General features: G+C 38.7%; 2 protein-coding genes across 5 annotated transcripts; one reads left to right on the top strand and one right to left on the bottom strand.

Moving 5' to 3' along the window:
• The first annotated feature begins 7,321 nt into the window (after window positions 1–7,321).
• LOC131303759 (uncharacterized) lies at window positions 7,322–9,746 on the top strand. Of its 3 annotated transcripts, none has more exons than XM_058330786.1 (5): window positions 7,322–7,788; window positions 8,297–8,361; window positions 8,436–8,496; window positions 8,829–8,975; window positions 9,398–9,746. In XM_058330786.1, the coding sequence occupies exons 1-5, from the start codon at window positions 7,488–7,490 to the stop codon at window positions 9,508–9,510; spliced, it is 687 nt and encodes a 228-aa protein (XP_058186769.1). In that variant the 5' UTR covers window positions 7,322–7,487; the 3' UTR covers window positions 9,511–9,746. The 3 variants fall into 3 exon arrangements, with proteins under 3 accessions (XP_058186769.1, XP_058186913.1, XP_058186839.1); XM_058330856.1 differs by having other exon boundaries at window positions 7,333–7,784; window positions 8,293–8,361; XM_058330930.1 differs by lacking the exons at window positions 8,297–8,361; window positions 8,436–8,496 and having other exon boundaries at window positions 7,331–7,788.
• Window positions 9,747–11,829: 2,083 nt separating this feature from the next.
• LOC131303485 (T-complex protein 1 subunit eta-like) lies at window positions 11,830–20,979 on the bottom strand. 2 transcript variants are annotated; one of them, XM_058330407.1, is made up of 14 exons: window positions 20,796–20,979; window positions 19,230–19,490; window positions 18,128–18,253; window positions 17,788–17,991; window positions 17,111–17,280; window positions 16,893–17,028; window positions 16,292–16,408; window positions 16,027–16,146; window positions 15,823–15,921; window positions 15,644–15,733; window positions 15,139–15,226; window positions 13,533–13,621; window positions 13,340–13,414; window positions 11,830–12,148 (listed from the first exon to the last, which is right to left on the bottom strand). In XM_058330407.1, exons 1-14 carry the CDS (start codon window positions 20,808–20,810, stop codon window positions 12,050–12,052), a joined length of 1,689 nt encoding a protein of 562 aa, XP_058186390.1. In that variant the 5' UTR covers window positions 20,811–20,979; the 3' UTR covers window positions 11,830–12,049. The 2 variants fall into 2 exon arrangements, with proteins under 2 accessions (XP_058186390.1, XP_058186471.1); XM_058330488.1 differs by lacking the exons at window positions 16,893–17,028; window positions 17,111–17,280.
• Between the last annotated feature and the right edge of the window lie 1,420 nt (window positions 20,980–22,399).

Raw genomic sequence — 22,399 nt, 5'->3', positions numbered from 1 at the left:
AGATCATTTTGTAAGTCTTGACATACTTAACGTCCATATAAAAACCAAGTTCATTGGACATCGGACCCATTTGAACGAATCATATTTGTCACAAGAGAAATAGACGTCAGACTCTGACCGTTTATTTTTTCTCAAATAAATATGATTATATCAAGTTTTTACCGATATCCGATAAACTTGATTTTTGGCATGGACGTTTAACACACTGAGACCTACTACATGAACGATTTGGATCGTGAAATAGGACCGTAATAATTCCGATTTTGCATCACATGAGAGATCATCACGAAAGGATCTTGTGAAGTGCCTTTCAATTGATTTGGAAAAGCAAATTAACAGTAGAGAAAGCGAGAGAAAGTACTCAAATCAGGTAGATTAATTCATTAATATTATGGTTCATGTGCTAATTAATTATATCTTCCCTAAAATAGCAAGATCTAAACTGCTTCCCAACCACACCGTTTTGCAAAGCTTCTATAGTTTATTATGCGATGCTTTATAATAGTCTATGGTGCCACTGTTCCCAACTATCCCAACCTAACAATTAACTGAAACTACAAACTTTTTTTTTCATTTATCGGATCTCCGGGTCAACTTGCCTGCATCTTAACTCATTCTAAGGCCCCGGCCCAAAGTTAAAGCCCAAGTAAACCCCCCAGCGACCTTAAAGTTTAAAATGTTTGGTCACGTAGGATTCGAACATATTCGACTTTATGGAGAAAAAACACTTATTTGTTTTGCAATGCCCACTCGACCAAACCCATTAGGGTTAACTGAAACTACAAACCGATCGAAACTCCACGTATGAAAACGAATTTTTTTTATTATATTGTAGAAGTAACCAGTTAACGTGTCAAACGACGTTTCTTATTATATATACAGTACATCCTTTGTACGTATACTACGTAGTAGTATATATACCTTAAAATATTTGCATTATAGTAGAGACGTGCAAAATAACATTAATTTTATCGCCTATCCTATAATCTGAATTGCAGATAAACCTCATCCATTCAAAATTATCTTTATCCGTCGCCAATCCTACGATCTGCATCGTAGATAAACTCATCCATTCATGACCATTAACGACTGCAATCAGTGATCACGTTTCGGGTACAATATGATATGTCATCAATGTATTGATCGAGCGTACGTGCCTCATTTGTCGTGTAACATGCCACGAGGTGTATAGATGAAAACTCACGTGGCCACCTTTCATGCTTCTTACTAGTACGAGAATGCAAACTCGCGTGGTATCCTAAACACGATCACCGTAGGATTGCTCGTGTAAATCTACTTCCTGCCCGAACACCTAATGACATGTTTGCAAGAACGGATTGGCTACATAGGAGGGATCCGAAGATGCTTCTCGGTAGCTCTCTGTGGAGTGGGCGCAGAACGGGTGATCCAGCCATTCATCCTGACACGGACGGCTTGGATTGAATCTAGATGCACAAAAATTTGAACCGTCCATTGCTCAGTTAGATCCGAGCCATCAATTGCCGGCCGCTCTGCACCGCTGGCAGCATCTCCCATTCCACATAGGAGACAGGTGGACAACATATTGAATAAACAAAGAAAAGAAGAAACGAAAAGGTTTGATGAACTCTTCGACCAGAAATCTAAACTCTCTTCTTCTTTTTTTTATCATCTCCCACACGACACTTTCATTTTTGTGAGACCTCGGTCCCATTTCTTCTCCCTATTTTCATTTTAGGACGTTTCCAGATTGTGGTGATCACCTTGAAAAGACAAAACTTGATGTTTAGTTTTCCTTCACTATCCCTTAGAAATGCTTATCCATAACAGTGGAAGAGGGATAAAGGTAGGGCCACATGGAATCAATTTAGCCGATGATAATAGTTGGAGCCGGTAGAGGTTTGTCTAGTCGTTACTTTTCAAGATCCGGGATCAGTCAAGATCCGGGTAAATTGCCCCGAACGACCAACTATCGAAAAACGACATAATGTCCTAAAAACACATGATGATGAGTTCTTTGCCATCACTGCTCAAATGACTTTCCCTCGAGCCCATGCCTGGACCATAACTCGATCTAAAGTTCCTCTGCCAAACTAACAATGTAATGGATAATCATAATATATACATGTTTGCATAGATCAGCTGTCAGTTAGGATGAACTTCTTTGAATCAACCTTAAATTGCTGACACCATTTGCACAAGTACGTAGTACTGAAATACAAGGAACCTGAAAATGACATGCTTGAATTAGGCACAGAAAACTCCATTGTACATCTAGTCCTCCTTAGCAACAGATCATCAATGCTCTGTTTCGATTACGGACTTTTTAAGGACTATCAATGTAGAAGAAAATGTGAATTAATATGCGCGGCTCAGCTGCGTAGCTCAAAAATAAAAGTAGTGTCTACCCCGGTCCGCTCTAACAGTTCATTATCATCCAATGTCGATGGCTTCAAATAGAAATTCGAGAAAATTAAGAAGGTAGTGAAATTGAAAAATTAAACTTGATTTTGGTTAATTGATTTACTATCAAAGAAAGCACCTCACATTTTCATGGCCGCCGTTAAAAATGGGCGCGATCCGACTAGCGGTTTGTTCTCAGGGTTTGGCCTTTGCACACAGTCCATGGCCATCTGTTTTAGGTTTGCTTGATGTGTGGCGACTTCAACAGTTGCGGTTTGGGTCGGAGAAGCACGTAGTTTAGTCGTAGTTTTTATGTTTATGTTGTTTTGCTGTATTGGTTTATGTTTTCTTGTATCGTTGCATACACATTTTCCACGCTGTACTCTGTTCCTTAGGTCTTTGTTGGCCTTTGTTCGTGTCGGCGTCCCTAGACCTCTTGTTGACATTTATCTTCTGGCGATAGCATAGTAATTGTGTATTTTTTGTTTTGTGAAATAGTACGCTATGTTCTGTTTCTTAGGTCCTAATTTGGTCTTTACTCGTTGCTAGAGTGTCTTCGCCAATGTAACGGCGATAAAACACCTCAACTGGAAATGATCGATACTTGTGAAAAGGTTACTTGTCAGTACTATGTCATGTGGGGATGGTGCATCAAAGAACGAAGTCGTCCAAGTGCATGTGATAAAGCACAAGTGGTCCTCAACCCTATCCAATGATAGTTGCCTGACAATTTGGGCCTCAAAAAGGAGAAATTTTTGGGTTGCTGAGCGGAAACCACGTGGTACCCAAGCAGCGCATCCGAGTAATCTATTTTGATTTTGGACGGCTTGGATTTGGAGAGAAAACAAGGAGAGAGAAAGAGGAAAGAGAGTGGTGGGGTGAAAGGAGAGATTGTATTTTGATCTGGGCCGTCCAAAAGTGCCTAATGGACTACTCAAACACCACGTGATATTCATCCGGCACCCAAAAATTTCTCCTCAAAAAGCCTTTGATATGAGATTCGACTCCTATATACGCAACGCAATGCGATGTGGCTCAACAACATGATCATGTTGTGTGACATAGCTCAACAAACTACAATATTGTGATGCACTAGCTAATAGATGAACTATATATCCGAGCAAGATAAAAAAAAAACTATATATCCAAGCATTTTTTTTTTTTTTTTGATAGGCAACAAAGTTTTATTAAGAAACTTGACAAGGGTACATCAAGTTGGGGGAGGGAAAGGGAAATCCAACATAAAATTGGAAGAAACACCTATTGGGACAAAATCCAAAACACCTCATGGACCTCAAAATGTCCAAATTAAACAATAAAGCGCGAAACCCAAAAGGCCAAAAGCATAGATTTACAATTCAGCCCAACACCAAGGTCTGGCCCAAAAGGACCAGACTAAACCCTAACACCCCAAAACTCAGACAGCCCCAGAACCCCACCACACCCGCCGCCACCGCCACAACCACACACCTAGACCATGACCCAACTGCCTACACCGCCGCGACACCCACGAGCCACCGGATCCCACAAGAGGCTGCCAAGAAACCGTCGATTCGACCCTCACAAACGGCTGGAAAACCGATAGCCGGGCTTCCATCCGAGCATGTTTCTTGTAATGTTTGATGAATTTGCACCCACATATTGTTCATATATTTTGACAAACCAAAAATGGTTTTGTGTTTTAATCGGCAACCTAAGATTTTTTTTGACCCGAATATTTCTCGGTGATCAAATAAAAAACCTGAATATTTCTCATGGTTAGGTTAGTTATAAGTAGTAAATACTTCAAATAGGCAGTACAGGCCCCTAAGTAAAGGCTAGCAAGACGTTCTCCAAAATTTTGCTAAAATGAGGGGTCTGAAAAGTTGTGTAGTAGTCATTAGATCTAGGTTTATACAGTTAAATTGAGCATGTCAAATAAGTGAAAATTTGAATATACAAGTATAGTAAGTACTTTTGCCACTAAAAATGGAAGAAAATCGAGTGACTTTTTAAGTGATTGTTTTAAATTTTGTAATGAAGTATCCTTTTATAGTCGTATCTTGTTGAATACTAATAATTTTTCTTTTTAAAGTCGACTTATCTTTCTATCATTTTGTTTGTAAAATTGATAAGGAAAATGAGTTTCACACCCGTTTTTTTAACAAATGACACTACCTTTTTTGTCTTTTACTGTGTGAACTTACGAAATACTTTATGCTTTTTGTGAAAGTTTTATCGCTTTGAGGGATAGTTTCATAAATTCACCCACTACAAGACCAAAATGAGAGTGTGAAAATTAGATCCCCATACATTAAATGGCCTCATTTTCTTAACTTCCCCTTGGATTCCCAACATATCAGGGCCAGCCCTGCATATCGGATGGTGATTTTTGCACCTTCCTTTTTTATTAATTTGAAAGTTTTTCTTTATTCATGTTAATGTATAATATTACCCCTTAAAATTTCTTTGATTTTTCAAACACGTAAAAAGATTATTTGTTAAAATTAAATTACTCATAACAATAAAGTACCAAGATCAATATATTGAGTCTCTGGTTTCTGCCCAGCTTAACCCAACCAAAATCAGCCCGTAGGACTATCAAGAGAAGCCCAAAAGAATCCTTGAAGAAAGTGGGCCAAGAAAGCCCAAAATAATCATTGAAGAAAGTGGGCCAAGAAAGCTCAATTTTCAGACCTAAAGGGAAACCCTTCAACAATTGTCAAAGCCCATTAATTATTTTCGATGGGCTTGAAAAATTGGTCTTTCACGAGGCTCCACTCTTCTGGAGTAAAAATTACCCAATTCGTGATGGGAAAAAAATAAAATAAAATTCGCTAGTTTATTTTAAGCTTTTTCAAAATGCTCTTTGGTAAATTCTAAGCACCTATGAATGTGTCCTATTTTGCATCCATGTTTCTCTATTTTATGGACAAATAAAATGGTTTTGCCTTTTGAGAAATTGATAAAATAATAATAATAATAATAATAATAATAATAAACCCTTCAAAGTTGCTCTAAATCTTACTCTAGTTTCACAAAACGATTGGTCTCGGATTGAAAAATCGATTCGTAAGAACGCGACCTTGTGGTCTATAATTTCTTTCTTTAAATTGGGAGGAACAATATGGGATTCAGGTACAAAAGTAAAATTTTCATATGGCATGTCTAAACTTATAATATCATATAGGTGAATCTATAACGAAATTTATCACACTTTTCTTTGAGGTTATCACCAAGCTTTTAAGCTCACTGACAAGTCAGAACCGACTCTTAAGGGTAATCCACCCGCCCAGTTGCTTCCGGGCCTCAAACTTTACCTAAAATCAGGGCCCTTAGGCCTGGTTAGTCTTCTTACATTAGGCTGTACTAAATACAACTTGATCCGCAAGTAGGACCCAAGATGCAACACAGATAAACGAGCAAAACAAGGGAACATATTTTGGAATCTACAACCAACAAGGATAGAGTAGATGGACACTACCAACTTGTACATGTTCTCATTGTTTAATCCCGAAAATAACATTCAAGTTCTAGAAAAGATAATAATATAACTTGGAACTATCTAAAGTCCCTACTGTTGTACTTTCAGAGCCCAGCTATGACTTTTCAGGGGTTTAAAGCAAAAATTAAAAAGGAAGCATTTTTGTTGGACTATTAAAGAGGGTCTCCTGAAATTCAAAAAATTTTGGAGGAATAAAGCGCTTGCAACACAAATTTTAGCTCAGGATTGACTCTGTGTACACTCATACCTTTACATAGTATGTATGTATTCTCCTTGACATTTACAGGTTGGCCGTGGCTGCTGCTGTATATATATCACTTGCAGGGTGAGGAATAATCGAACTTTCAATAACTCTTGCTTAACTACTGCTGAGAATTTAAGATACTTGGAGGCATGTTGAGAAATTAAGATGACCATAATAGGTTGATATATCTGTAGTGAATGGCACATTTCTTTTAAGGTGTTCTCCTCTTGATTGTTTTTGTTGTTTTGTTTTTTTGGCTGTTAAGCTAGGTTTTAGGAGCGTGGTTATATTGCTTGCTTTCGGTCCGTGGTTGGCCATTGTTTTCCTTGTATTTCTGTTTCTTGGTTATGCCCCTGTGTTCCTCTTTTGGTTTGGTTCAATAAAATCTAATTTATCAAACAGAAGAAAAAAAGATAATCTAAGTTGAACCAAATAAAAATATTGAAAGAGGGGAACACTTACGTAAATTTGTTTCATAAAATAGGTTCATTTTTTTACTACAGTAGATTATTTCTCATTTAAATTTGATTTGATTTTTTGATATTTTATCAGTCGTCCCGAGAACCTCAAGGCGTCTGAGCTAGATAGTTTATACTAAACGAAACCCTAAAGAGTAGTCAGAACGAAGTTTCTGACATTGCCATCCAAAAAAGAGAGTCAAACATACATTTATTGGTCGAGGTGTGTGGTAGTGGTGATGGGCGGCGGCTATGGTTGCTTGCATTAGGGTTTCTGGGAGTGAGAGGAAGAGGAAAGGCCCCACTTGCTGAGTTGGCATGCCACATGTGCAAGGTTTGATGCAGAGGAGTGTCCATAGCATTATTGATGCAGCAGTGCTACAGTCACCGCACATGTCTATCGCACGCGGGTGGGGCTCACCTTAGGTCTCACAAAATACAGAAAAATACCCATAAATTCTAAAATATTAACTACTCAATTTCGCTCTTACGAATTTAGAAAAAATACTTACCGATGTTCAATAAAGATGATTTTTTACAAAATTTCATAAAAAAATTATTTTAAAATTTATGAATATGTTTTAATATTTTTATGACACCAGAAATGAAACCCACACTCGTGGTAAACATGTGCGGTAAACTTGTGAGGTAAGCCTAGACTTTTAGGAGCTTCACCCGAACCCATTTTCCCCAACCAAACCCCAACACAAAACAAGAGTCAAGATTTTGTTATCCAAAATCCCCAATCAGAGCATTAAATGGAAGCCACATACACCAAACGTCAATCAAAAATAGCCCTCTCCCTCTATCCACCCACACACAAGCCACATATGAATTGAAGATCAAAAGGTCACAGTTTCATTGCCACACAGTGTGAAGTTAAGAGCAACTTCTATCTAATCTTCTTCCACCCCAAAAAATGCAAGTATCTGTAGGAGGAGGCCAGTATCCTCTTTGCAGAGCTAAAATTCCAAACCCTCAGAGCTGTTCTTCCTCTCTCTTCTTCTACTCAAAATCTTGCACTCATTGTTACCTCCTGCCCTCTCTAGTATCGAAAAATATACCCATAGGTAAACTACAATATTGCAGTGTGTATGAAACCGGACCGATAAATATTCAGAGGAACGTTGGTGCCATTTATGCTTCTGAGGCTGGGGCTGAGACCAGTACTACTGCTGCAGAAACAAATGATGCAGAAAGATGGCTTCTTGAACCTGCAGGTAAGTTTTTCCCTCTAAATTTATACAATTGGCCAAAAACAAAAATACATTAAACTTTGTATTTTCGCTATAGTTTAAAAGATAAATGTGTATCGAAATCATACTGGATCGAATTACGCGATCGACATGATTTTGGTATGATTGATGCTTTCGGCGAACTCTAAGAAAATAAATAAGTCTGATCATCGAAATGAGCCTTAACATGACTCACAAGGTGCTCCAACAGAACTGATCTAGTCTCATCTATTCTTGGGGTCCAATCCCACCACTCACTTGCGGGAAGCCCAACTGAAGTAGAAGCAAAGCTCCGTATCGAATAGCCCCAAAGGAGGTGTTATTAATAGCACCTGAGAGAGTTGCGAACCTCGACCTTAGGAGGAAGCAAATCCCTCAGTCAGGCCTTGACCACCCGGCCAACCCTGTCTTCTTCTTCTTATCTCTTTAGTAAGGTATGTACGTTTTAGTCATAGCAATATATGATGCTTATATTAGAATTGGTGCTATATAGGTGATGGTGACTCAAGACACATAGGTTTTAAGGTCTCAATGCCGGGTGCATTTGAAATAGCTTCAGTAAGTTCTTCAATTTCTATCTTCTGGTAGTAATTTATTTAAATAAAATTATGCAAGTTGTGGTGATTCTTCAGAGTGCAGTGACCGTTGGGCGCCTACCAGAGAAAGCAGATGTCGTAATTCCTGTCGGAACAGGTACTCGAAATTCCCAATAACAATAACAAGCGTGGTACGCGCGCTATGCATGGAAACAGAGGAAAAACCTTTTATCAGTTTATGGTTTACATTAAGGAAAAATAAATAAAAAGTGGAGGACTTGGCACATGGGAATGGGCTGTTCCTTTACAGAATGTATATAGTTGGATATAATCTGGAAATTTGATAGAAAGAAGAAAAAAAAACACAATCTTTAATAATTTACTTGATGTCATTTAAACTGACAACTGTGTTTCCTTTGTCTATTTTTTTTAGTAATACATAGCAGTATAGCACGACTCATTCGAATTTTCTTTTGAACGTAAAAACAGTATCAGGTGTGCATGCGCGCATTGAGAAGAAGGATGGGGTTCTGTTGGTAACCGATTTGGACAGCACAAATGGTACATTTATCGGCGAAAAACGGCTCAAACCTGGTGTTGCTGCTCCAATGTCCTCCGGAAGTTATATTACATTTGGTACACTTTCCTTAACTTGCCTGTGTTTATTTGGTTTATTTTCTGGCTCTATGAGATCGCCAAAGACTAAACACCTCTAGAGTTGACAATAAAAATAAGTACTCAAATCTGCTATTTTTTTTGTAGATGGGGGCGCGTTATTTTTTACAAAAGTTGTGTTGCTTGAATGTAACGTATTGCTTAATTTCCATTTTTGCCCTTCCGGATTCTGAGATGGATCAACAACTTTTAACTCTTAAGGCCCTTGCACATCAATGTACGTGTGTGGGATCGGTACAAATGCATCATCATATATTTTTTGATGAGCTTAAGATCCTATAAGAAGTTCATGAGCTGACACCACCTGCTGATCCTTAAAATTTGATTACCATCCAAAGTTTCCATGTTGTTAACTTGGTTTAAATGTGATTTTCTTGGTGCAGGGGATACCAATCTAGCGATTTTCCGTGTTTCAAAGCTTGAGAATGCTGAAGTTCCCGGAAAATCAGAAGAATCCGAAGCTAAAACAGAGGACAGTTCAGTGACCACAGGCTAAAATCATAGGGTATGTATCATGCCTAAGAGTGCTGGGATGTTAGCGTATTAAATTGAGGAGGAGGTTGAAATGATTAATTTTTATTAGAGAGTGTAAGGAAAAATGGGGACTCGAGAATTTTTTCCGAGTTCAAATAGAATCACCCTTTTCGTTTTGTGGGTCTTGCTGTCGGGGACACGCTCGTCTTGTAATGAAAATCTATTTTGGGTGGATTAGTAGAGAAAAAAACTTGTGTATTGAGGATTTTCCAGGGATTTATTTAGCTTCGAATTGATGGAAAGCATAAATGGATTTTAATCATCAAGTATTTCCTACACAACCACATAAAAGATAATTTGGTGTATCAATCCATTTTATCGATACGTTGTTGTTTGGACACGGCCAATAGATTTCAGCAGTAAAGTTGTTTGGACACGGCTTTTTGTAGCAGGGGGCTGAACCCTCAGGATGGGCCGTAGGGCTGTAAACGAGCCGAATCGAGCCGAATATTAGAATACTCAGATTCGTTCGTTAAGTTTTTTAGCGAACTCGAGCTCGAGCCGAACTCAATGAAAATTATGACGAGCCGAACTTGAACCGAGCTTGCCCAGATTTGGGTCGAACTCGAGCTTGTTTACGAGCCTTAACGATTCAATAATATCATATTTTTATGTTCTTATACAGGTCTAAAACTACAAATAAAATTTTCATTATGTACATAAATATGTTCATATACATATAAAAAGATAAAAACATATACATAAGTAAATTTTTAGTAATTGTAAACGTTTAGACTTGTACAAGTTTTAAAATTTTTACTATATAACTATATAAAATCCCCATGATACACATATACTTCAAGTTCGCGAGCCTAATCGAGCCGAATACTGCTGCGTTCATGTTCGGCTCATTTATGAAACGAGCCTAAAATTGAGGTTCAGGTTCAGTTCATTTAGTAGACAAATCGAACTCGAACGAGCCTTTACCGAGTCGAGCCTCGAACAGTTCACGAACGGCTCAGTTCATTTACAGCCCTAGGGTGGGGCCATTTGTGGACGAAAAGAGCCTACAAAGATTATCAGAACCGCTTATTCTTTAGTCTTGTCGTAAACAATAGTTTTGCCAAAACTCATGTCAATTGGATTTCAGCTGATGTGCTCAAGCTCCTGAACCGCTTGGCTAAGCTGGTCCACGCTCTCATTCATGCGGCCCAAGCAAATACTTCACAGCTTCCTCCTCCTTAGCCTTCAACCCCTTCAATTTAGTCACCTTCTTCAAAAATTCCTTGGTCGACTCAGCCTCGGCCCTGCCCAGCCACCGCCAAGGTGGTCTTAGCCAGTTGATCACATGTTGGTGGAGTTGGATAGAATAGCCCAAAAGAGACCGGCGACATAGTGAAGGACAGCTAGTGGCGTTGCACAAGGACACGATGAGGTTGGTAGAGGCAGAGTACGTGCTGCCAACAAACTAATGAGCATTGTCAATAATTTGCCATAATCTACTAGTGGTCTAATGGCGGCCTCAAATCTTACTTTTCAATCCCAAATCCAAAAAGAATTGTAAATAGTTTTCTTGATAACCCAAGGCACAAGCCAGATGTTCACGTTGCTCACACGAATCTAGAAATTGTCCTGAGACAATGTTTTGGTTACCACCCATGTCATCGAGCTCCTGAACCGATGCCCTAGTGTAGCACTCGGTATTGTCCATAAATTCAAAGCATTCCTCTATGACAGTTTGATACTCTGTACCCTTGACATTTCTGTGAAGCATTTCGACAAACACCTTGGTGGATGTAACCGTGGCTAGGCTCTCAGACAGCGCAAACCACACCAATTGACGGGCATTTTTTTCCCGAAACACAAGAGCACATGAGGCCTTTCCAATAACCACAAGAGGGAGAATTAGAAGTATAGCAACATCTGAGAGAACAAGAGTTATGCTTCAACAGTCCAGCAAAAGCAACTGGTTATCAGAGTCCTATATTTAACCGATGTCCTCTATCGAAAAAGTGCATCATCAATTTATTGGGTTTCGGATCCAAAAAAAAAATTTATTGGGTTTTATTTGGCAGAGTAGAGACTATAAACTTCACGAACTATAAAATTTGATCATCCTAAAAACAGTACAACGAAAAATTTGACAAACTTCGAAAGCTACATTATGGTGAGCAATTGAGGAAGTAACTAACAAAACTGACAATGAAGGTTGAAGCGAAACAAAAGAACTCACCAAGAAATTAACGATCTTCACTCATTTGGCAAATGGTGAGATACAAAAGATATCATTTAGCTGCAAGGCTATACTCTGAGAGAGAGAGAGAGAGAGAGAGAGAGAGAATAATAAACCCAAAAATACTGATTCTTTGCACAAAGAAACTACAGATCACAGTGAAAAGCTTAGCTGAAGTCCTGTAGCGTTCAGCACTGGGAGAAGAATCACAAGAAATACATCTTAAAGTCATGCGCTGAAGTCCGGTAAAAGCTGGGGAAAAATACATTTTGAAAGCCACCAAAACTTTTGATCTGTTACAAAACCAAGGATTTGGGATGGGGAAAGCCTATCGCCTCCGCATTCCTCGCCCACCACGACCACGGAAAGCAGCTCCACCACGACCTCTACCACCCATTGCAGCAGCATCTCCCTGAGCACTTTCTGACTGCATTTCAACATTAAATCAGTAATGTAAAAACAGAAAAAATCAATATATCCACGAGACAATTTCACGCACACAGTGCATCAAAGATTACATATCCCGATGATGACTACAAATACGCCAGATTTCCCAGAAGACGTGGAGGAGAGAGATGCATGTGCTACAGGGTTAAAAATTAAACCTACAAAGTCTATGATATGCAGTGATAAGGAAGTCGCTAATCAGACCATAAAAAGAATCTAGGATCAACCCCCTCACTTAGGCTGCACTCACCCGGACAAAAAGTGAATTTCAAAGCCATATCCATCCACCAAAGGTTCGAGGACTAATTTTTTTATGACCCATGTCCTTCCATTTAACTTGTTCTTAATTCTCCATCGCCCACCTACATGCAATTTCTTCAGAACGCTCAAGTAGTTGACATCATTTCGATGCCCGTTCACTACTCTCATGTACCAATGATACGTATGACCACTTTCCTTACCATAACTGTTATTGATGTATTGTCCAATATTTTTTCAAGAAGCCCGAGCAAGTTTCAAAATCCACAGATCTCCACTTCAAATGAAACCACCATTGGAGGATTTTGCTTGTGAAATGGGAAAGAAGGTCTACTCTGTATTTTCATACATGAGACTCAGCTTTACTTTCGGCAGTCCTGGAAAGTCTTGTAAGAGAGGTCTTATCCAAAGACATCATTCCACCACGATGGATTGGCAATCTCAGTATGAATTCTCCATTCAAAACTATATTATGTGCAATTTCAATACATTATCACTTGGAACAATAATTTAGATATGTAACTGAAGCAGCTAGCTGATCATTGTGATCAAGCACCCAATCTAGATGAATTGACCATGAGACACAGGTAGAAAAATGACACAGCACATGTATGGACCTTTCCATCATTTCGCACACAACCGAAAGGTCACCACAACAATTTTAGTATCTAGTTTGCCCATTCAAGTCTGCCACACTTCCTAAGTAAATCTAGGATATGAAAGCCCCAATTGCACAAGTTCTTGAAACCATGCCAACCACCATCACCTCTTTGGGACTACTGTATGATACCAAAGAGAAGCAGGAAGGACTCGAAGATGGAAACTGAAGAAAACACTTTATCTAGAAATAGTACGACAGTAATGTATCAACTATGGAGAGAATCAGTATCAACTTAAAACGAAGCACACATACCTTTGGGTTTTTCACTGTCTCATCCACGCTTAAGACGAGGCAGGCTGCTTCAGTAGCCGCATTTATGGCATTGATCTGCGACAAAGGTCTCAAAGTCATCATAGTCTTATAGCTATTGAAAAGGCTAAAAAAACATCAGCAATGAGATAATAGATCAAAACTAACGCCCGGTCAAGTAAAAGCTAAGAGATACCTTGACTACTGCCGGCTCCCACACAAAATTAGCATAATTATCAGCAATTCCACCAGTGTTAATATCCACCCCATACAGTGCACCCTCACCTGTTCAAAACCTTGTCAGCATGAAATATCATATGACATGGCAACTGCAATAGTGACCTATCAATTCAACCCAAACCAGAGTCTATACCAAATATATACAATGACCATCCTATTGATAATTAACTCTTGATTCCCCATAACATATTTGAATATCTTCCGAATTTTGTTCAAGTAAATAGAGTGAACTGACACATTTCCTAAATTTCTGAAAGATGTTACTAATCCTACCAAGTACCAATAAGTCTAGAGTGGGTGTGTGATTTGGGTGTGGTTGTAGCATTTTTGCTCTTCCTACTAAAAATTATCTTCAAACTTAACAAAGTAGAAGCAGTTTGCAGTACATTTTAGTGACCTCTGTGTGCACTCCACCTATTGTACGGGACCTTCAGCGACATGAAAGAGAATGCCAGGAAAGAAGCTAATGATGGGGGACAAAACGAGTAAAGCACTCCATCGTAACACAAAAGAGCATTTCTCGGAAATTAGATACCACCGAAAGTTGAAACATCTCTGCCAGCTGAAAAACTGTGTGGAATACCAATCTAAATGCTTCACAGCTACAAGCAGCAAGAAATGGATGCACTACGCACTACGGTCTAGTGCAGCACAATTTGTTGCTGCCTACTTCAGAGAGCCCAAGCCTCGTCTCCAAGTAAGCAAGCTTTTTCCTATATCTCCTCAATAACGGGAAAAGGTTGCTTTATTCCAAGAGAACAAAACAAAAATTAGAAGGTGTGCCTTATCCTTATATGTTATCGAGAAGAAAGTAAAGGCGTTTTAGTGCTTTAGTTTTCAATGACAGCAGAGCTTGAAAAGCAATGGGATCTTACCGGAGAAAACAGTGCCAGTTGCGCGGAGCTAGATGCTTGTGCTACCAACTTTCACTAACTGCTGGTGGTTGCTGACTTTTACTCAAGCATAAAGACTTCTAAGGTTTTTCCCCCTACTAAATGACCGGAGCCTTGACTTGGGCATTGTACTAGTGCGTAAGGCTCCTTTATACCACGTCCAGAAGGCCCACACCTATCCCAAATCAAGAAATGGACCCACCAGCAAGAATTGGGCTTGGTTTGGTTGGTAGATCCCACCCATTTTGTATCGCAGCTATTGCCAGCCTGCTAGCTCATTTTGAAGAATTAAAAGGCCAACAGGCCAGAGGGTGGCAATCAACAAAGAAATGTTCAACGCACAGCAGGCACCTTTTTTTTTTTTTTATATATCTAAATTACTTTTATCTAAATTACTCTGTAATAAAGAGTTTCGACATAAAAAATGGCTCCAAACCCTAATGTTCTTATTGTGGTGATGCGGCAGGTAGCATCCTAAATCGCTTACTGGACATAAACCCACAAGTTACTATAACCAAGCTAAAGGCACACCATAGATGGGAAATTAATGGACCCACTAAACAGCATTCGACTCATTATGCTCTTACGACCACATTGGCAGAAACGGGGTAGCAAGTTTCCGTCCAAAACAAGATAACAAAATGGAAAAAGGACGGGGGAAAAGCTAACCAGTCTGTAGTGCATGTTTCTGTCTCAGTTTGTTCAGCACATCAGTCGCATCAAAACCAGCATTGTCACAGAGTTGTCGTGGGATAACCTGTAACACACGAGGTGCGTAGTGCACACATTACCATATGCAATTTTTTCAAGTTGTTGAATACCCCTGAAACTACATTAAAAGGAAGACCAACAACTACTCACAAAACACGTTTTACAAAGCAGAAGTATTGTAGTACCCCCACTGAAGGGGTAACATATAATTAGCACCATTTGATTTGCACCAGATGCTACAATAGCTAATTTCTAGCCAATAGTCATCTATAGGCGTGCAAGCGAGCCATTATAGTGGTAATCAGCAAAAATGCCTAATAAAAAACAGCTGTAGAGTTTAGTCACAGGATCCAAATCCCACATAGGATTGCTTCAAAAGTTGCATGAGCTAAATAGTAAATAGTACGTCGGGAAAGCAAACCATTTTCAAGCAAATAAAACAGGAAAACCTAGTAACAGTTACCTCTAGAGCTTTAGCGTAAGAGTTAATAAAAAGCTGCGACTTTCCAGGTATTGTCCGTGCATGCTGCCTCAAGTATCGGCTTATCTCCATCTGCAACCGCAAATTACAATCTCAAACATCAACTCAGTACACTCACATTTTACAAAACCAACATCTCTCAAGCAGCAATAAGATCGTACATCTATTGCACCACCACCAGCCACAACAGTAGAATTCTTCATAGCTCTTCTAACAATCATTATTGCATCATGTAAACTCCGTTCAGCTTCCTCAATGAACTGACATCATTTCAGATGAAAAAATATTAGGGTCATCATTATCTGCATCGTGCACCCATATTTTGGGGCAACCGTGCACCCTTCTACAAAAGAATGCTGACATACCTGATCGGCTCCACCACGGAGAACTATAGTGGCTGTCTGACCAGGTGGGCATCCGCTAAATATGTTAAACCGCTCATTCCCAACTTGCCTCTCCTCAAAAAGCTCACAAGATCCAAGAACCTACGAACCAATCAAATCTCAACAACTTCAGTTGGATTGAGAGAGAAAACGCAAGCAGTTTCAAACATATGGATTACTAATAGCCAAAGTGCCTAATGGTTGAGTTTCTTCATTTTCTAAAACCATGAGATAAGAGGGGGAAAACCTCATCGATAATGTTATTAACAGAAGTCTGTACTGTTCCACCCGTTGCAGCTGCAACTCGCTGCAGATCCTCTTCAGCAACTCGACCCGCACAAAATATATCTCGATCTGCAAAATACTAATACAAAAAAAATCGGTGGTGTTATGATATTGATCAATTTACGGGAAAAAATGAAAACCATTAATAACATTGTCAATGCATTAAAATGACAAGCGAGAAGTGCAAAAGCTACGAAAGCAAGAGACAGTTAAAAAACTAACAGCAACATGGACTTTTGTCCTTTCATACATGCCACTACATTAATATGACTGAGACGGTGCCAGGCAGTGCACTTTTTCAGTCAAACTCTCTTCCAAAGGCCATCTTGCCACACTTCACAACAGATTCTAAACTGGAATTTATGTCCAATGCCAATGTGTTTTCATACAGCAAAGTCTAACAATAGAATGACTAACGGGTTTCTAAACAACAAAACAGAAATAAACCATTACTGACAAAATCATGTTTTTGATGTACCTAGCCAACTAATAGATATGGTTAGAGTTCCGGGTACGATCAGAATCAATCTTTAGATGCATTTATAGAGGGTGAAGTAAAAAACCTGTGTGCCTAGATCACCAATAGCCAGTCGTGAAAGCACAATTTTGGCCCCACTTTTCACACATTTATCCAACTTATCATAAATAATATTCCATTCTGCATCAACAATTGACTGATACTGTGAAGGATCTGAAAGTCTGCATCAAGAAAGACAATCGATCAGGTATGCTTCACAGCAGTTCTCAAGACATTAACACCAAAATGTAGCTACAACCATACCTTATCTCGGCATTTTCTTTCTCTGATTTCAGCTCCAATTCAATGTTTAATAGGAGAATTTTGGGCATTACAAACTTCTTTGGTTGCTGCTCAAAACCAGCGTATGAGAATGTCTTTTTGAAGGCAACGCCATTTACAAGGAAGGAGTCCCGCATGTTACCTCCTGGAACCTATAAAGCCGAGCCTACAAACAATGAATGCAGGTATATATTTGGATCAAAAGTGTTAAAAGTTCTTGCCTACTTAGTGGTCACCTACACGTTCTATACTACAAAACAAATACCAACATGGTGCAATTCATCATACACGCTACAAAGTTTGATATAGTCACTTTTACTTTGTCCTAAGCATTTTGTGTGTCCTTAGTCTCATGATGTAGTAAGTAACAGGGGTACTATTGTTTTTTATGTTCTTTTAGTTGCTTTGAGTGTTTGCACCCTAGCTAGCCGTATATATAGACCTAGGTTTTCCTTCCTTGGCAGTTTTTAATCATTTCAAGAATAGAATTATCAAGCTAGAAACTTTAGAACAAAAACTCCAAGGGACCAAATACTCAGTAACATGGCACTGAACATGAAGATGAAGAATATTATTTCTAAAAAGCCCACACCAATACATGCAGATCAAAGATAACAATGAGAAAGCTAAACAACCTTCCCAATGAAAAATGTGATTACCTTCTTGATTCCAATCATATTTAGCCTGTCGTCACTGCCAATTGCAAGGACAGCATCCACAACCATGGTTGCAAAGAACTCCTTTTCTCCACCAATAAGCTTTGAAGACAAAGTTGTAGCAGCACAATTTGCGAGTAAACGTTTCTTCTCTTCTAGACTTTTTCCTTCTATGCTACTGGCTAGTTCTTTGACCTTCTCAATTGCCTATTAAAAAATGTGATATCAAAGATAAACAAGGAACTTGTCAAAAAAAAAAGATGCACAAGGACAAGGCCTTCCACCATGTCAATAAAAAAGAAAGAATAAGAATTAAGAAGTAATATGTTCATGAAAAACACACCAGGTACGCTGCAGTGCGAAAACTCCGGATTAGATTTTGAGGGTGGACCCCGTCCTCAATAAAAGGCTTGGCCTCCTTCAGAAATTCCCCTGCAAGCAGAACCACAGTAGTAGTTCCATCACCAACCTGCACCACAAAGACAATATGCACAAAGTCATTTGAATGAATAACTCAAGAGCTTCATAATAACTTCACAATAGACATCAACCATCAAGTGTTATATTGCACCCAGTACAAATGATACTCCCCACACCACTTAATCCATGATTCAAAAACCAATACAGAAAGAAAGAGAAGGGGAAGGTAAATTACAAGTTTCCTTTCTTGCTCATCTTTGTCCTTTACTTTTCTCTCTTTTCTTTTCCTTGTTCTCTTGGTTAATCATCTTCGTGTTTTACTTCATCTTTCCTTTGACACAAACCAATAATGCTATTAACATTAATTTCCTATGATCACATATAATTTCCTCATTTCCTTTCCCGCCCTTTCTCTTCTTTTCTCCTCCTTGCCACAAGTTCCAAAGAGCCCAAGTTTGTTAGTATAAAACTCCAAACAATTGTCTCCCCTACCACATAGGTAAGTTACATTAATTTATTTCAATCTGCAGAACTCTAAACTTTGGGAGGAGATAAGATAAATAACTCATAGAACACCAATGTTTGGTGAAGCCCAACTCGAGTTACAAAAGATAAATTCCACAAAAAATTCAAACCTAAAAATTAATATTATGTAGGATTTTGCAAGAGAGAGTTTAGCAGAATGTTTCTCAAACACATGCAATTTCAAAAAGAAATGCAAATGTTCAAAATACCCACGTTGTCATTGTCACTATTTTTGCAAGAAAACCTATATAGAAGTGTGTGTGCGCGCGCGCGTGCGCGTGTGTGTGTTTCATCCGGGACAGCTACATGAAACACACCCTAGATGCCACTTTAAAGCAAACAGTGTTTTCCCAACCCAAGAAACGAGAGGAACTTATTTCTAAAATTCCCATTTCATCTCAACAGCATGAAAGCAACTGATCCGCACTGTGAAGCTACACTGATTAATTGCTTACAACACCTGCAGCAGCAAATAAAAGCAATAGTACTTGTAATTATACCTCAGAATCCTGCGACTTGGCAATATCAACAAGGATCTTAGCAGCTGGGTGAACAATGTCAAGAAGTTTCATGATGGTGGCACCGTCATTCGAAATGGTGGTATTGCCTTTCTCGTCATGGATCAGCTTGTCCATGCCCCTTGGCCCAAGAGTGGTGCGCACGACATCTGCCACAGCCATGCACGCATTTATGTTGCTCACCAGTTGTGCCTTCCCTTGGGACGTGTCTGTCCCTTCCTTGAGCAATATGATCTGAGGTTGCTGTCGATGCCACCACAACCAAAACAATAGTGGAATAAAAAAAACTAAAACTCAGTGAACTTGAGGAATGAAAGGTCCCCTTTGTACAAATTGTCGTCTGCTTGGTTGCCTAGAAAATATAGCGCAACGGAGAAAAAAAAAATCACATTTGAAAAAGTTTGTTCAGCGACATGTTCTGGTATTTTACCAACTGCAAAGTAGTGGGAACCATGAGAAATGAATTGAATTAAAACTCACTTTGTCCCCAATGGTTGGTCCATTTTCAGTAGTCGTGGAACTTTCGGATCAAAACAACGTACTTTCATGACTAAGTTTTCAAGTTTTCCCATCACATTCAAAAGATTGTAAAAGTTTAAAATGCGAACTTTTGAACACTAGTAGTAATATTATTAACTGAAGTACATAACTTCCAATCCGAAACTGGGTACGGCTATGCAAAATGAACCAACAATTGGGAGCAGAGGGAATGCATCCTCTATTCCTATACCCTCCATTCCTGTACTTTCCACTCCAGTGCCGGATAAAATGGAGACAAAACATAAAGAAGGTTAAACATTTACACTCGAGTAATCAAGTTATAATGTCAGCTAGTTTCTGATTTTCTCAGTAACAGCACCACGAGTTTTGACCCATGGGTGGCTCCACCATTATTTCAGGGGGTTCAAGCAAACCTCCTATGGTCAAAAAATGTGCTAAATTTTTTATATTTTTCGACATGTAATCTGATTTTTCTTTAGTATTGTGATCATTAGTACGAAGTCAAATCAATAAAATCCACTTAAATATGTGACCAATTAAATAGTATAGCTCAAAAAAATAAAATAAACCAGGCTCAATTTCTAACTATAAAAATTAAAAAATTAAAAAAAGTAAACTTCAGTAAACCTAGGGTTTTGTATCACAAAAACAAATCTAAACGTTTTTGTCACCGCTGAACTCAATTCCGAGGGCCGCCCCTGTTTTGACCTCTTACATTCTCAGCAACCATAAAATGACGTTGCTAAACACCAACAGTTCAAACACGTCGATGCAAGTAAAAAAAAAATCCGCCTCTCCGTAGCAGTACTAACAAGTTCTCACTTCTTACAATTTCTCAACAACCGATCGGAGCATTAATGGAATAAACATTACGATTCGGTAACAGTTCACATAGAAACACGTTCATTTACTAAGTAAGAACGATAACAAGTGTCCACCTCTTACCATTTCTCAAACCGATCGGAGCATAGCTAGAATAAAGATTACATTACAGTGAGAGTGCATACATAAGTACACGTACTTGTAGATAGGAGAGAGAGAGAGTACCATCATAGCCGTCATTGCGAGTGGCGAAGAATGTAGAGAGAGAACCCGGGGATGTCGATTCCGGCGAGGAAGGAACGGCGGCGAGTAGATTGGTGACGGCAATGCAGGGGCTGGGGTTTTGGTCCGGCTGTTTGGCTCTTGGTTTTGTGTCTCTGTGTCCTTTTCTCGGCTCTTCTGGTCGTTTCGAATTGGGTGCCGCTATTCGCAACCCTTTATTTTCTTCCGTAGCCCACAACATTTCGGTAAATGGTTGTTGAAAATCATAAATAACATTTCGGTAAATTGTTGTTGAAAACAAGATTTTATTTCGGTAACTACATCTCAAAAATATGTTTAACTTTCGGTAAATAACTGCCGAACATACATTTTCGGTAAACATCTGTTGAAAAAAATATTATATTTCGGTAATTAGATGCTGAAAATATATCTCAAATTAGGTAACTAACTGTCGAGTATAATTGAAAATTTTTAACGAGCTACGAGAGTAAATAGAGGGCTGCGAATAGCATCGCCATTCGAATTTTGCTCAAATTGGACGGAAACCTATTAAGAGGGTAAATTATACCTATCTCCCCTGAGGTTTCCCTATGAACCAGATTGCCCCTTGAGGTCCTGGAAATTACAACCACCCTCCCTTTGGTTAAATCCAACAAAACACTTTGCCCCTTCTCGTTTTTTTTTTTCCGAACAATATCAACCCAGTTATATTAATTCAAAAATAAAGTATAACAAAACAAAAAATAAAAATAAAAATACAAGTGAAATCAGTCGCCCCAACTGAACCTATTAGTCAAACTCGTGAAAGTAGGTGGAGTGACCAAACAAGACCCGCACCATCCTAAATTACAACAAACTTAAATTCGTTCCCAACATTGCCCCCTCCCGTTATGTGTACAATACTTTTTGTCAGTAGAATCTTACTGACCTCATCCAAAAACCGCTCCTGTTACCCGAAATGCCCGTATGTACAAAGAGAGAGTAAACGTGGCCCCTGCATTGTAACTTTTCCCCATCACCGCCATTGCAAGCTCATCAATTTCATTCCAAGCTCTGCCCTTGAAATTAACTGTTAATGTTTGGTTAAACCTCCATAAAGTATGCCATTTTTTTGTTGCACTACCTCAAAAACGAGATTTTCAAGCTTTCTTTTTTAAGGATCCCGAAGGTTCAGCACAAGAACATTGATCACGCCCATCAATTGGCAAGGAGAGCTTCTTTCATCCTTTCTACAAGAACCAGTTACAAAAAGAACCAGTTACAGAAGGACAACATATTTTGAATAGAGCTAGTATAGTTTTATCTATTCTCATGTAGCTCTTATTTGTATATGCTTTTGTATCCTGTAAACTATTTATTTCATCGATTGAAGTTCTTGCTCTTTCTTGAAATGGAAATAAAAAGTTTATTTTCTTATATATGCTTGACTAAAATGATTTTTTTACAATAACCTTGCAAGAAAATGCTTATAATTACTAGTTTACACTTAATTGTCATTAAGAGGTGATAAGTTTCACAAGAAAATTTTAAAACATTCCTTGTTTTTTTTAGCAAAAAAGTGAAAGATATGTTACCATGCTTAAATAAGTTGTACAATAAAATTTGCC

Source organism: Rhododendron vialii, chromosome 1a (assembly GCF_030253575.1).
Source record: "Rhododendron vialii isolate Sample 1 chromosome 1a, ASM3025357v1".
Lineage (NCBI taxonomy): Eukaryota > Viridiplantae > Streptophyta > Magnoliopsida > Ericales > Ericaceae > Rhododendron > Rhododendron vialii.
The sequence above is the reverse complement of the archived record's forward strand: the minus strand, read 5'-3'. Positions and strand labels throughout refer to the sequence as shown.

Bases quoted from the DNA above. Each gene is read 5' to 3' on its own strand.
- LOC131303759 (XM_058330786.1), top strand. From the start codon at position 7,488: ATGCAAGTATCTGTAGGAGGAGGCCAGTATCCTCTTTGCAGAGCTAAA. The intron at 8,362-8,435 runs GTAAGTTCTTCA...GTGATTCTTCAG, and splicing joins GTGCATTTGAAATAGCTTCA to AGTGCAGTGACCGTTGGGCG. The intron at 8,976-9,397 runs GTACACTTTCCT...TTCTTGGTGCAG, and splicing joins CGGAAGTTATATTACATTTG to GGGATACCAATCTAGCGATT.
- LOC131303485 (XM_058330407.1), bottom strand. The intron at 16,409-16,892 runs GTTTTTTACTTC...TTTTTGTATTAG, and splicing joins TTGGTGATCTAGGCACACAG to TATTTTGCAGATCGAGATAT. The intron at 15,922-16,026 runs GTATGTCAGCAT...AAATGATGTCAG, and splicing joins TCCGTGGTGGAGCCGATCAG to TTCATTGAGGAAGCTGAACG.